The sequence below is a fragment of the Lepidochelys olivacea genome (assembly GCF_965140295.1).
Source record: "Lepidochelys olivacea isolate rLepOli2 genome assembly, chromosome: 6".
Lineage (NCBI taxonomy): Eukaryota > Metazoa > Chordata > Testudines > Cheloniidae > Lepidochelys > Lepidochelys olivacea.
In genome coordinates this window covers 120,155,998-120,168,063 of record NC_140416.1, presented here as the reverse complement: position 1 = coordinate 120,168,063, position 12,066 = coordinate 120,155,998, and the positions used below count along the sequence as shown (strand labels likewise).

General features: G+C 46.6%; 1 protein-coding gene across 15 annotated transcripts in view; it reads left to right on the top strand.

Annotated features, from left to right (window-relative positions):
- The window catches only part of FBXO34 (F-box protein 34), a 65,508-nt gene extending 57,468 nt beyond the window's left edge, over positions 1–8,040 (top strand). For all 15 annotated transcript variants that reach the window (XM_084631524.1, XM_084631528.1, XM_084631530.1 and 12 more), the window contains one exon: positions 5,331–8,040. In XM_084631524.1, coding sequence (XP_084487650.1) covers positions 5,341–7,518 — 2,178 coding nt within the window. In that variant the 5' untranslated portion in view covers positions 5,331–5,340 and the 3' untranslated portion in view covers positions 7,519–8,040. The remainder of the gene's footprint in view (positions 1–5,330) is intronic.
- The last annotated feature ends 4,026 nt before the right edge of the window (positions 8,041–12,066 follow it).

Sequence of the window (12,066 nt, the reverse complement as noted above, 5' to 3'; positions counted from 1 at the left end):
GGTTTTTTTGATTTGGAAGTGCTGCTTTGGTGCCTCATGGGCTTGTTCTTCTCTATAGGCCAGATGGAATTTCCCATCATGTGCTGTGGCCTCCTCTCTTGAATCCTGAGAGTCCCTGGCCATGGTGCATTCTGGATGTAGTCTGACTGGGGAGCCTGGCCCATAGAGCAGAAAAACAGTTTAGATTGACGACTTCTAACCAGCCGTACTACAGACTTCTGCTCCTGTATCTAAGCTTTCATGGAAAGTGAACAATTTCTTTGGTTTCTGAGCCTTCATCATTGTAAAGATGATCTTCCAAATATAAACTGATGCAGTAACATCTACCTGAGTCTGCAGGCAGCTTGAAACAGTAGCTCTTGGGTCTTCTCTTCACTAGGAATAAAGGTGTGTTCTTAACTTGTGTTAACTAACACATGTTAAATAATTTGGTAAAATCCTAGTGAAGACAAGGCAGTTTATAGTTTTAATATGAGTCAACACCTCTTTTCCTAGTGAGGATGCACCCTTATAGGTGCGTGAACTGCCCCATTATCTCAGTGGTTTAAAGATAAAATGATACTTTAAATAACATAGCTAATTATTTTACTGCTGATCCTTTTTAGAAGAAACATCCAGGTAACGTTCTTCCCGGGGGCCCCAAAGCCCTAACTGTTCATTAACCAGGTGCCAAAGCTTCCAGCTCCCACCTGATAACTTCTACAATGTCATTGTCTATACATAAAACATCTGAGGCACCATGGTAGAGGCAAACAAATTGACTTTAATACCACAAAGGGTAAGACCCCGATCTTGTGAATCACTCTTGTATTTAACTCACTTTAAAATGCTCAGTTTAAAAAAACTTACCTGCAGCTCCCGCAGTAACTAGCCTGTAGCACTGGAGTGCAGCAGGAATTGAGTTAAAGGGTGTCTAGGCTATGGTTCATATTGTGAGCGAGTTCTGATGAGAAGACTCTTGTTTCTTTTATAGCTTCTAGAATTTGAACATGTGCTGTTACTCTGGGGGTGGGGAAAATGCTTGCTGGTTCATCTAAAACTAGCTCTTTTTTCTAATCTTCACATTGCAGTGGATGAGAACTTTTCCCCAATAAACTTTTTGCTGTAAAGTCTGTGAAATTCTTTTAAAATGCAGCTTGCTGTCTCCCCAATGGCTGAAAAGTTTGATAAACTGATGGCACCCCCAGTCTGTTGGTCAGATGGAATTAGCAGTGCTTCCTTATCACTGTCTAAAGCTATTAGGATTTTCAGCAATTCTAGAGAGAGACACTGTAATTGAACTCTGAATTCAAATGCGGCAATTGTTCTGGCAATAAAACTTAAGTAAACTATGACTTTCTGATATATGATATAATCTGTTCAGCCTTCAGTAGTAGTCTCCACCTCGCCCACCAGTAACTTAAATACTGGCAGAAATGTGAGAACTTAAACGAAGAATCCATAATAGATGATCTGTGATTCTACTCTTTCTCTTGCCATAAACCAGAAATAGCCTTGAGCAGCTGTACCAATTCTGCTGGCTAAGCATGTTGGAGTAATTAGTTCAGTTCTATTTTATTAATTTAATACCTTGCCTTATGTTCAGCGGCAGTCTCCTTAATGAAGGATGCTTTGCTGATTGCCCTGCTTAGTGCATGTCAGAAAATATGTGAAAAAGGAGAAATGAGGCTCTGTTCGATCTTACAAATTTTCCTGGCACTAGAAATTCCATCTGGGAGTTTTATTTTGTACTTCCAAATTACTGGACTCCAAAAGGCAAAAATGTCTATGTAACTGCAGCGCTCGCTCGCTCTCTGCAAGGGACCTGCAGTTCTAAGGGGCCAGAAGTTGTTTTATTTCTAGTAAAAATTAGTCTCTAAGGTGCTGCGAGTCCTCCTTTTCTTTTTGCGAATGCAGACTGACAGGGCTGCTGCTCTGAAACCTGCCTTTGTTTCTAGTGGGAAAGGGGGCACTTCAGCAGCGCAGTTCCAGCATGAAGAGGAAAGAGTGCCACCGACTGTACCACAAGCGCCACTTTCTGCACGCAGCAGCCTGGATTTTTCTGGGAGGCCTCTCTTCCGGGGAGTGTAGAGACCTCGCCCTCATTACTTCCTGAGCGCAGCCTGAGAGGACACAGCTGATCAGAAAGTTGGGCGAGGGAAGCAGATCTGAGGGTTGTGTCGTTCAGAAACCAACTTGGAAGGAAAACAGAGGGCACGGTCACAACTGTTGGAATACCGAGGAAGAGGTGGTCTCGATCCAAGAGAGGAGTCAAAGTGAATGCCTTGAATTGCGCCCAGAAGAGACTTAGCAGCCACGTCCTGCACAAGCTGGAGCTTCCAAATGGCCTCGGGTATAATGCCCAGTGGCGCCTATTGCACTAACCCAGTCGGCGACAAGCACAGAGATGACCATGGCACAGTCTGCATGTGATGAGAGGTTGCAATCTCCCTACCACGCACAGGCTGGGAGCAGTGGGATGATGGGAAGGTGGTATTGGATCTCTAGATTGTGAATCTTCTGGGAAGGTAGACTAGCCAATGATCAAGACCTCCTGTCCAGCAGTTCCCAGTGTACACAGCATAGATCTCAGGTTCGGTGGGTACCGCATACTCTTCTTTCCCTTCTGCCATGAAGGTCAAGGTGGTGAGCGAACTGGAAAGGGAGAACAAAGGCAGAGCCACCCTCTCAGCACTGTGAAAGGAGTTCCCTGGCTTTGGGCAATCTGCTGCAGTGACTCAGTCTAGAACTGTTGTCCCCAAGCTCCAATGCATTTGACGCTGGCAACTGGAGTTGAGGAATCTTAGCTTCTAGCAAACACTCTTTGCTGAATGTTCTACTTTTCTCCTCAGAGGCTGGGTTCCTACCTTAGGCCGAGTTGAAAAACTAGCTTGGGATGGCCCAAGTGTAACTGAGGGTATCATACAGAGCCTCTGCTGTGGTGTGTGAGAAGGAGAGAGCCCAACTAGCCTGCTGGGCCCCAGGTTGGAGTCAGTAGGTGGACAATTAGAAAAACCTCTTGTCTATTGACTGGGGACATTTGATCTGTAAATCATTCCACGACAGCCACCATGGAGCTCCATGATGCTTTGAAGAGACTTTTCTGAGCAGAAAGGCAAAGGTAGAGATGCTGGTTTTGGAGTAGCTGTCCAAACAGGAAGAGAGATTATCCTAGTTTCAAAACAGGCTTTACAATGTAAAAATGTTAATCCGTTGCCATGGAAACGTACCCTATAGCTCTTCCTGTAATATGCTTGTGTGACAGTCCAATGAGACCAGAGATGGAAGGCTGCTGGTAATTAGTCCTGCCTCTCCCCCATGGCAGTCTGGGTGCTCCCCCTAGGCCTTCCTGCAGCTTTAGGTTTTTACCGGAGTAGAATTACAAATGTATAAATGTCCATGGGGAAAGGAGGCTCTGAGAGTGTGATCCTGCTGCAATAGAAATGCCACTTCTGTTTCAGTCTGTGTCTCATTTATAGCTGTTAGATTCTCAATATAAAAACTTCAGCTTCATACTTGCTCAGTTCATAACAATGCAAAATATAGCAAAGTCTTAATTTGATATCTACACCTCTACCCCGATGTAATGCGGTCCTCGGGGGTCAAAAAATCTTACTGCGTTATAGGTGAAACCGCATTATATTGAACTTGCTTTGGACTCAAGCATTTCCGTTAATAGTCACTTCCCGCCCCCTGACTGATCCCTCAGAACCCCTGACCCATCCAACCCCCCCCGCTCCTTGTTCCCTGACTACCCCCTCCAGAGACCCCCCGCCCCAACCAGCCCTCCAAGACCCCACCCCCTAACTAAGCCCCCCCTGCTACTTGTCGCCTGTCTGACCCCACTCCCTACTAAACCCCCGCACTCCCTGTCCCCTGACTGCCCCGACCCCTATCCACACCCCCGCCCCCTGATGGGCCCCTGGGACTCCCACGCCTTATCCAACACCCCTGTCCCCTGACTGCCTTGCCCCCAGAATCTCCAAACCATCCAATCCCTCGGCCCCGGCCCGGCACCCTTAACACGCCGCTCAAAGCAGCGTGTCGGAGCGCGCAGCCCCGCCCCCCACCCCGAGCGCTGTTTTACCACATTCTATCCAAATTTGTGTTATATCGGGTCGAGTTGTATCGGGGGAGAGGTGTAGGTTTTTTTTTTCTGTAAGTTGTTTTCAGGCTTATCCTGCACAGAACATTGATCTCTCCATAGGCAAATGCATTTAACTGGTTGTTAACAACATATTAAGAAAAGAAAAGGAGTACTTGTGGCACCTTAGAGACTAACCAATTTATTTGAGCATGAGCTTTCGTGAGCCACAGCTCACTTCATCGGATGCATACCGTGGAAACGGCAGCAGACTTTATATATACACAGAGAATATGAAACAATACCTCCTCCCACCCCACTGTCCTGCTGGTAATAGCTTATCTAAAGTGATCATCAGGTGGGCCATTTCCAGCACAAATCCAGGTTTTCTCACCCTCCACCCCCCCACACAAATTCACTCTCCTGCTGGTGATAGCCCATCCAAAGTGTGTGAGGGGGTGGAGGGTGAGAAAACCTGGATTTGTGCTGGAAATGACCCACCTGATGATCACTTTAGATAAGCTATTACCAGCAGGACAGTGGGGTGGGAGGAGGTATTGTTTCATATTCTCTGTGTATATATAAAGTCTGCTGCAGTTTCCACGGTATGCATCCGATGAAGTGAGCTGTGGCTCACGAAAGCTCATGCTCAAATAAATTGGTTAGTCTCTAAGGTGCCACAAGTCCTCCTTTTCTTTCTTTGTATAATGGTATAATTACAATTGCTAATTTCTCTACTCAGCTTGAATCATTTTTTATAAAACCCCTTTTCAGTAGATAAGGATATCTACTTGACTGGATATCAAGTTTGGGGGGTTGGGAGGGTGAGAGAGGGAGAGAGAGAAGGGGCTTACAGTTTGGTTAAACCATGAATGCATCAAGGATCTAGACTAAATCAATAGTTATAACAACTGAACCCTGGGTGGAACCTAAAACGCTTTGGGGAGAATATTTACATTTCAAATCTGTTGCCATGACATTTTAGAGAAATTATAATGGAACCTTTCTGTGGTCGTTGGGGCTTATCAAAGCATTAACAGGGTGCTAACGGAAGTTCTCCAAGGGTGAACTGCAGTGACATCACAGGCTGGGAACACTGCAATCGTTGCTGCCCCTGTAGCCATTCTGGCTCGCTCTCTCTCCTGGCTCTGGCCCCCTCCTGTGGCTCCTGTCCCCAGTTGTGGGCCTTGTTCTTATGACACTCACATTCAGGGGGAAGTGAGCCCTGGGCAGCTTTTACAATAATTCCTTTTATTTTGTTTTCTAGGGCTTCTGGCATGCACTTAAAGCCATACCTCAAGTTACAGAAGAAAGAGCGATCTCTAGATATAAGCCAAGATTCCCTGAGGGGCCTGCATATGAACCATCAAAGGTCAGCACAGGAGGAAAAGTATAAGAACAACTGCACCAAACTGAGCATTTTACCTACGTCCCCGCTCGTGACTCCATCTCGAAAGCCTTTGGGAATTATTTATCCTAATACTATGTGCAATATGAGTGGGAAAGCTCCAGCAGAAGGCCCAAGTGTTGAGAAGAAGAAGAATGCCCCAACTGCAACAATCCACCAGGGGGATGAGGGGGAAGGACCGTTAGATATCTGGGCTGTCGTGAAACCTGGGAATACCAAGGAAAAGATTGCCTTCTTTGCAGCCCAGCAGTGCAACAACAATAGGATGGGCTCAATGAAACTTAAAAGCACCTGGGATATAGATGGAAGATCAGCTAAACGAAGGAAGAAATCCATGGATCTTATAAAAGCAAAGATTCAATTAGAAAGGATGAGAGAGGCAAACAGGAGATGCACCCAGCCTGAGCCTTTTGCTTGCGGCATTGAGCACTGTTCTGTACATTACGTTAATGACAATGGTGAAGGGATATTTCCAGGTCGATCCTTATCTGTAATCGAGATGGTAGCTTTTCTAGAACACAGAGCAAGTGCTTTGCTGGCCGACTGCACCAAAAACTGCACGAACGCTTCTACTACAAGACTGAGTGGGCAATCCAAAGGTGCACTTCCTGCTTCTGACCCTTTCTCTGCCCCTGGGGCCTGCGAGGTACATTCTGAAAAAGGGACCTGTGGGAGTGGTGAGCAGCAGAACGAGCCTGTGCGTGTGTTGGACATGGTTGCAAAGCTTGAATCTGAGTGCTTGAGGCGCCAGAGCGAACGTGAAGCAGGGAGCCTATCCAGGAACAACAGCTTCCGGAGAAACATAGGGCGGATGTTACTGGCGAATGGCACGCAGTCTGAGTGTGACACTGGGAAGGTATCTTCCAAAGTCCTTGGCCAGGAGGTAAGTTTAAAAGATCCCGTTACAGTGGATGATGCTGGACAGAGAACAAAGCGTGGCCCTTCGGCTGCTGATGAATTATGGGAAGGAGCTGCTTCTGGTCAGCAGTCCTTGGGGGCAGTAGCAGCTGTGGATATCCACATGGTGAACATCAGTGTTAAGCATGATCAAGAACCCTCAGTGAGACCCAGCAGCAGAGGTGATTCTGAAATGATCGTGGAACCTCTGGGATCTGTCCCTTCTGCATTTCCAGTAGCTGTTGAGCTGTCCTCGGATGCCATGCAGAGCGAGAGTACGACTGTTGATTGTTCAGCTAGAGAACCTGTATCTATTCCTAATCTGAATTTGCATCCGACAAGGAGAGAGTCTTTATCCATCAGTATATCGGTCACCAAGACAGAGAAGGGGTGCAGGAAAGAGCAGCCTTCTAATTTTAGCTTTGGTGAAGATCCACTTCCAGGGAGGCTGTTCTTTCTGTATCCTGGTCACCAAAACAAGCAAGAGCACACAGGGTTAGGGAAAAGTACTAAAGAAAAGCCAGGAGAAGTGGGCCAAACTGGGGATGCTGCTGATAATAAAATGTATGAGAGAAATAGTGCTTCCATAGAGCCGTTTGCCCTTTCAGTATCTCCCATGGAAAGTGCTTTGCAGGTACTTGACACTTCTTGTTTGAAAAGGCAGGTGTCTCATGACTTTTTGGAGACTCGGTTTAAAATTCAGCAGCTTTTGGAGCCTCAGCAGTATATGGCCTTCCTGCCCCACCACATCATGGTTAAGATCTTCAGATTGCTCCCCACTAGGAGTCTAGTCGCTCTGAAATGTACTTGTTGTTACTTCAAATTTATCATTGAATACTACAACATAAGGCCAGCTGATTCCCGCTGGGTCCGTGATCCACGTTACAAAGAAGATCCGTGCAAGCAGTGCAAGAAGAAGTATGTGAAAGGGGATGTGTCACTGTGCCGGTGGCATCCCAAACCCTACTGTCAAGCTTTACCATATGGCCCAGGGTATTGGATGTGCTGTCACAAGTCTCAAAAAGGCATCCCTGGGTGTAAATTAGGTCTTCATGACAATCATTGGGTCCCTGCATGCCACAGCTTTAACCGCACTCTTCACAAGAAAACCAGAGGAGGAGGAGCAGCAGATGCGGAAGAGGAATATTAGTGCACATACACTTTCTCTTGGGAGGAGGAAATTTTCATGCTCTGTGCTGTTTACAGTGTATATAATTGTGTTTTCACAGGGCTATGAAACTGCACATACTTAAACACAAGAGCCTTTGCCTTTTAGATGACAGACAGCTTTTAGCCCATCTTTGTAAATAACACTCTTAAAAACTAATTGTACATATAGAGTCTACAGCTGGCTGAACAACTTAATCACTACAATGCAGCTATGATAGTGTTGCGGCTATAGTCGTGTGTTTTTAAGTGTCTTGTTTCAAAATCTGTATATCCTGTATAATATATGAATGTTTCTGAAAAGAAACTCTAAATAGGTAAAGGTTAACTTGGTTAAAGGATCTTCAAATGATTTAACTGGACAACCTTAACATTAGACTAGAACAGATATTTGTTACAGTAGAGTAGCCATGAACAAAAGAGAGGATTATTATTGGATAGGCAGAGTATAAAAAGGTTCTTGTCTCCCTTACCCATGTTGTCTGGTTATTTTTTTTTTTTTTTTTTTTACTTTAATAAAATGTGCATTCTAGATCTGCCTTATCCGACTTTCTCTTCTTGTACAATTTGCCCTGAAATAAAGTGATGTAAAACTTCAGGCAATAGTTCACACTGTGGTGTAGTTCAGAGGGAGAGAAAAAGTGGGTTCTTATTTCAAATTAGTGCAGTATTTGAAAATCAGTTTTAATGAATGAATTCCTCACCCCACCCTTCAGAAGAACCCTTAGCTTGTGCTCTTTCACCGCTCCCTACACTGGAATGAATGTGGACACAGCCATACCCACTGCAAAACTTAGTTGGGTAGAACTATGCTCAAATGGTACTGGCTGGCTAATTTTAGAACATCAGATTCCGGTCCCCCTCAAGTCTGGCTTGGTTCCTGCCAGAAGCCAGGCTCAACCAAGGGTTGTGCTCAAGATGCTGGGTTGATCATGCTTTCTGCAGTGGGTGTTTAAATGCTGTTTGACTATGTCCAATGGTGTGGGAGCCGAATTAACTGGGCTGCATGACTGCCCCAGGAGGTCTCATGAGGCTGGGTACATAGCTACTCTTGTCTGAACAGCAGTTCCATGCACCAGTCCATCCTCCTGAGGCCTGACTGCTCACAGTTGTACTTCATAAAGTCTGTGACCTGTTACATTTTTAATCTGTGTAATTAATTGCCTTTTCATGGGGATTTTGCACACTTATCCAGAGGGTGTACTAGCCTGTGTGGATTACAATGAAGGCCTGAGAGAACAGTTTCCATAAGAATCCTGTTTTCGCATCACACACACTTTCAAAACAAATTCCCTTTGTGACGTTGTCCAGTTCCGTGCCATGGGGGAAGCAAGGAAGAACTGCAGCTGTCCACCCGTGCGTCCCTCCTGCCAATGGGAATGGAACGAACATGTGACGCGAGCACTTTTCCAGAGAGAGTTTTGCCAGGCAGAGCGATGTAGCAGTCACTTTATTTTGAATGCAAGCCTCAGTCACAGCGAATAAAAACATTCAAAAGGACCAAAGAAAGGAGGGTCTAGCTTCTTTCTAAAAGATACACGCTCTACAAGTAACGCCTCCGGCAAGGGGCAGGGCAGGGGAACAGCTAGTTGCCACAAAACAAAGCATATGTGTGGGTGCTTCTTTCATATGCCCACACGAGGCTGGGGATGTGACTGACCAGGATCGCTGTGAATCACCGGCTCCAATTCAACTGGATCAAAACACATCGTGTGGGAGAGGGGCCCCACTGCACCGTTACCAGACCTGCTGGTGTAGGGATATTCTACCCAGCCTCTGGCAGCAGACAGTTGCCGGTAGGAAAAGTAAGCAGCAGTCCAGTTTGGAATCACCGAAGGCCCTGCCTCCTGCAATGCAGCCTGGAACTGTTCTGCAGCAATGGTTTTTGTTGAGTGGAGGTATCTGCATCTCAACCACTCCCTTCATTTCCAACCTGAGCCTCAGGACTAGCAGCTGAAGGGGAGAGGAGAAATCAGGCTCCCCCTGGGGCCAGTCAAAAAGTATCTCTGTGCTATTGACATTTGTAACAGCTAGGAAAGGTGGCTGGCTTGGGTTTATGTCAGGGCATGTCTGTGCTGCAGTTAAGACACCCACAGTGGCTCTGGGGCTGTTTAATGGTGGTTTGTGCCCAGGCTGCAGCCTGGGCTCTGGGACCCTTCCACTTCACAGTGTCCTAGAGCTTGGGCCTACACTGCCATAAAACAGCCCCTTAGCGTGAGCCTGGGTCAGCTGGCATGGGCCAACTGCGGGTGTCTAATTGCAGTGCAGACATATCCTAAAACACTTTCCCCTTACTCACATGGATGCAAAGGGAGGGTGCTGGCCCCCTGCTGAAGGGGTTGAGCAATTTTCTCTCTCAAAAACAGCAAGTAGCAGCCCTTATGAGTACGTGTTTCCGTCCCGCACAGCTCTCGTCCTCGGACCATGCAGGACAATGTGTTAAAAAGTAAAATGATAATTTAACTAATCCATTACCACCAACCTTTCCTCAGGGCAGCAGTGGGTCTCAACTCTTCGGGGCTGCTGCTCTTCTGGGGCCACCTCCCAGGAGCTGAGCCCAGCAAAGGCTCTGGCACGTTGAAGGAAATCTGAAAGAAGAGACAGGGTCCCTGACACTTATATTCAAGCGAACAGCACCAAGTGGATCCTGTGAGGAGGAAGTGGAAGAGTGGGGTGGGGTCTTGTTCATCTGTGCTGTGATTTCACCTGCAGATGGGCCTGGCTCCTCCAGTCATGGTAGCACCAGCCCAACGAAACAGAGAGACAAGGTGGGCGTAGGGATATCGTTTATTGGACCAACTTCTGTTGGGTGACAGGGATGAGTTTTCCAAGAGCTCTTCAGGTCTGGGAAAGGAAATAAATCCCAGCAGCTCAGCTAAATGTGAGATGGAACAGATTGTTTAGCATAAGTAGTGAGCACATATAGTAAAGGACCATTCAAAGTCCTTATGCTAAACAGTCTGTTCTGTCTTGAATTTAGCTGTGATGCTAAGATTTCCTTTCCCAGACCCTAAGAAGAGCTGTGTGGCTCTAGAGCTGCTCTCTCACCCGCAGAAGTTGGTCCAATAAATGATATCCCCTCCCCAACCTCCTCTCTCTTGTAGCCCGGGACCACCACAGCTACACCTACATTGCAAACTAAACATTAGGCAGGTGCAAGTGCTGCTCTCCTTTCTATTCCTACGGGAAAGAGCAGCAAAACCACCCTAGAAAGGATGGGGTGTGATTTGGCTTTGAGCTTTAGTTAAAGTAAGGAAGAAGGAGACTTCCCCCCCCACCCCACAAAGATAAGATCAAATGCTGTCGCTTCACAGCAGCCAGGCCCAGCTCAGCAAGGTACAAATAGCAGCTGTTGGAGGAAAATATTTTGTAACTAGATAGGGGTTAGTGTGATCACCTTTGGGGTGATGGGTGGGACCCTGGTCACCCTGTTAGGACAAGACAGGCATGAGCATGAGACGGTCTGAAACCTCCAAGCGAAACTTCCCTTGAGTCTTGGAGGAGGAAAAAAAATGTACATACCGAAGGGGAAAGAAGACAACTGCTGCAGCTGCCTGAGCGAGCAGGAGTGATGAGGGCCAGCTGCCATCCAACCAGCCTAACCTGTGCTTTAAGTAGCTGGGTGCATAGAGCATGACTTGCATATTCTTGTCCAGTAGGCTGTCTTGGTGATTATATTGATATTGCACATACGTAGACTCCTTTATCAAACCACCTCAGCCTCCCAGAGGAAGGCAAGTCTCAGTCTGAGCACAAGGGAGCAGAACTGAGCCCCAGAATTTGCTAAATAAAGGGTAAATTCTAATTCAGGGTCTGAGATGTCTTTTCCCCTCCCCCCACTTTAGGCAGAGCCTGGTCTACACTCCAGGCCTCTCTTGATAGAAGTATGTTGCTCAGAGGTGTGAAAAATTCACCCCCCTGCATGCTGTGGTTCTACTGACCTCACCCCATCTGTAGATCGCTGTCAATAGGCAAGCTTCTCTCTACATCAGTCCCACCTCCTGGGGGGATGGATTAACTCCCACGCTGGGAGCGCAGCCTTACAGCAGCATCAGCTGCAGCACCCTACAGGAGGAGAAGCCCTGAGAACATGCAGGTCCTGTTACATGTGAGGGATGGAGTCAAAGCCCCCAATGCAGATGTGTTCAAAACCAGGACTGGGGTTAGCCACATCTGTAACGAAGCCAGGCCTACCTGAGAAACTTCCCCATATTGTAATGTCAACTAGGGAGTTTTTTTCTTGGCAACATGTTTATATCAGAAAGAGCCCCAGCGTAGACAAAATTAAATGGGCAAAGAAGTGCTTCTGGCAGTATAGCGCATGTTGCTCGTCAGTAGGCCATACCCATAAACGCACTTTTTGGCCAATATAACTGCCTACACTAGGAGGGGTTTGCCAGGGTAGCTATACCAGCAAACCCTAAGGTAGACTTGACTCAAGTGCATAAGGTACATTTCAATTCTCTAAACACTGATGCTCTTTCCCCATATTTATGAACAAAACACACATGATCATTTTTTTTCTTTAAAA